General features: G+C 27.3%; 1 protein-coding gene across 1 annotated transcript; it reads left to right on the top strand.

Annotated features, from left to right (window-relative positions):
• Positions 1-1,217: 1,217 nt before the first annotated feature.
• On the top strand, positions 1,218-1,952 carry LOC102597246 (14 kDa proline-rich protein DC2.15-like). Its single transcript, XM_006356952.2, has one exon. The coding sequence runs from the start codon at positions 1,278-1,280 to the stop codon at positions 1,692-1,694; it is 417 nt and encodes a 138-aa protein (XP_006357014.1). The 5' UTR covers positions 1,218-1,277; the 3' UTR covers positions 1,695-1,952.
• Positions 1,953-2,209: the final 257 nt, after the last annotated feature.

Below are 2,209 nucleotides of genomic sequence, written 5' to 3'. Positions count from 1 at the left end.
GAAAATAAAACTAATGAATATTAATTAATTAATAGATCAAAAAATTCAGAATACAACTTGTGTATTCATAACATACCTCCAAAATATTGGCTGTGTTTTTTGCATAGAGCCAAAAATAATAACATAATGTCACATGGGTGCCTATAATTTCTCCATCTTGTGTGTATTATAACACCAAAAAAAATAAAGTAATAAGAATATATTCTACTTTTAGCATAATAATAATAATAATAATAATTGTGCCTCAGTCTCAAGCAAATTTGAGTCGATTATATAATTTTGCTTATATTCATGTCACTCTATTTAATGCGTAAAATTAGGCGAGAGATACTAGTATTTTGAACCGACAATCAAAGTTTTAGTCATTGTTTCAAATGTAATTAGAAAGTAATTATTTTTCTACCCAGAAATAAAATTTGAACAAAAATATTCCTAGATAAAACATGGAATAATTATTGTAATTAATGTTAGAGTTAGAAATTTGAACCTAAGAATTGTCTAATTTTGTGAATTTACTTGGAGTATTACCCAAATTATATATAGCTTGTTTTGGGTAAATGAAATTAGGTTAACTATGTTATGTGACAAAACAAAAATACAAATTAAAAAGAAAAGCAGTACCCTAGTGAGAGAGGACAAAAAAAGAAGAAGATACTCTCGTGTTATTTTAACTATTGTTTTAGCTCCTTTTATTATTATTATTATTATTAAGAACAACAAATATAAGTTATAATTTACTAGATTATTCCTATTTATTAATGGTGAACTAATTTTGCTCTTAAATATTGTGCATATTTCTTTAAATTTTGAGAGTATAGTTGGACATAATTATCAACTTTTGTCTTGAACTTTTAAAGTGATAATTATTTTACACTATAACAAATAAAGGAATTTGCGATAATAATATAATTTTGGTTATATTATAATTGGTGTTAACAATGAATATGAGCATTCAAAATTAATACTTTTATATAAATGCTGTCAGGTTTAAGACTCTGAGTATAATAACATTAACTCAATTGCCGTTAAATATTTTTGCGACAATAAATAATGCCTCTAATTAAAAGGAAAATGCATTGTTACACTAAGTATTTCTTTTATTGTAGTATCAAGATAAATTTTTAATACTAAAATGACAGTTAAAATAGGACAAAAGAAAGTAAAATAACTATGATATATATGTATGTATATACTATCTCAACCCTATAAATACCTCCATCCATTCACAAACCATTCACTCACCATTTCTCCAAGAATACATTTATTTATTTTTCACAATGGCTTCCAAGAAGTTTTTCTCTACTCTTGCTCTTTTCCTTTCCCTTAACCTAATTTTCTTCACATTTGTTTCAAGTTGTAACACTTGCCCTAAACCTAAACCAAAACCAAAACCAAAGCCATCATGTCCACCACCACCTTATGTACCAAAATACAAAACTTGTCCAATTGATACCTTAAAATTAGGTGTTTGTGCAGATGTTCTTGGATTAGTTAATGTTGTTGTTGGTTCACCACCAGTCACACCTTGTTGTAGTCTTATTTCTGGACTTGCTGATGTTGAAGCTGCCCTTTGTCTTTGTACTGCTCTTAAGGCTAATGTTTTAGGGATTAACCTTAATGTCCCTATTTCATTGAGCTTGCTTCTCAATGTTTGTTCCAAGAAAGTTCCATATGGATTCCAATGTCCTAATTAGTTGAATTGTTTCTTTTCAAATTTATGTGTAGACTTTTCTTTTTAATTCATTCGTGAATAATAATTTAAGGGTGCTTCCCTTTTCATTGTTTGTATTTTGGTGGGGGTGGGGGTGGGGATTGAAATGGAATTGTGGGTTGTGCCTAAGTGTTGATTGGTAAGTGTCTTATTTATCAATTGAAAGTTGTTTATGGTTAAGATTGTATTCAAGTTTTATTTTCTTGGAGAAAAAAATAATCCAATTTCTATATATTTTGCACATCGACTATCGTATTGTTTTTTTAAATTTGATTGTGATTTGAGTTGAGAGGTTTTTGTATTCGACTATAAGCTCTATATATTGAAGGTGTAAAAAAATATATGTAGGATCGATCAGTTTTATATAGAAGATGATTGTATGTAATTTGTTAATTGATAACATTACATTTTAAAAATTGGAAAAAGAATATTTTTTATAATAGATCACATTATACTATTTGTGTAAAAAAGGATAAAAGTTTTCCAAAAAAGAAAAAA

This window comes from Solanum tuberosum, unplaced genomic scaffold (assembly GCF_000226075.1).
Source record: "Solanum tuberosum cultivar DM 1-3 516 R44 unplaced genomic scaffold, SolTub_3.0 scf00240, whole genome shotgun sequence".
Classification (NCBI taxonomy): Eukaryota; Viridiplantae; Streptophyta; class Magnoliopsida; order Solanales; family Solanaceae; genus Solanum; species Solanum tuberosum.
Note: the sequence above shows the minus strand (reverse complement) of the source record. Positions and strands in the feature narration are given on the sequence as shown.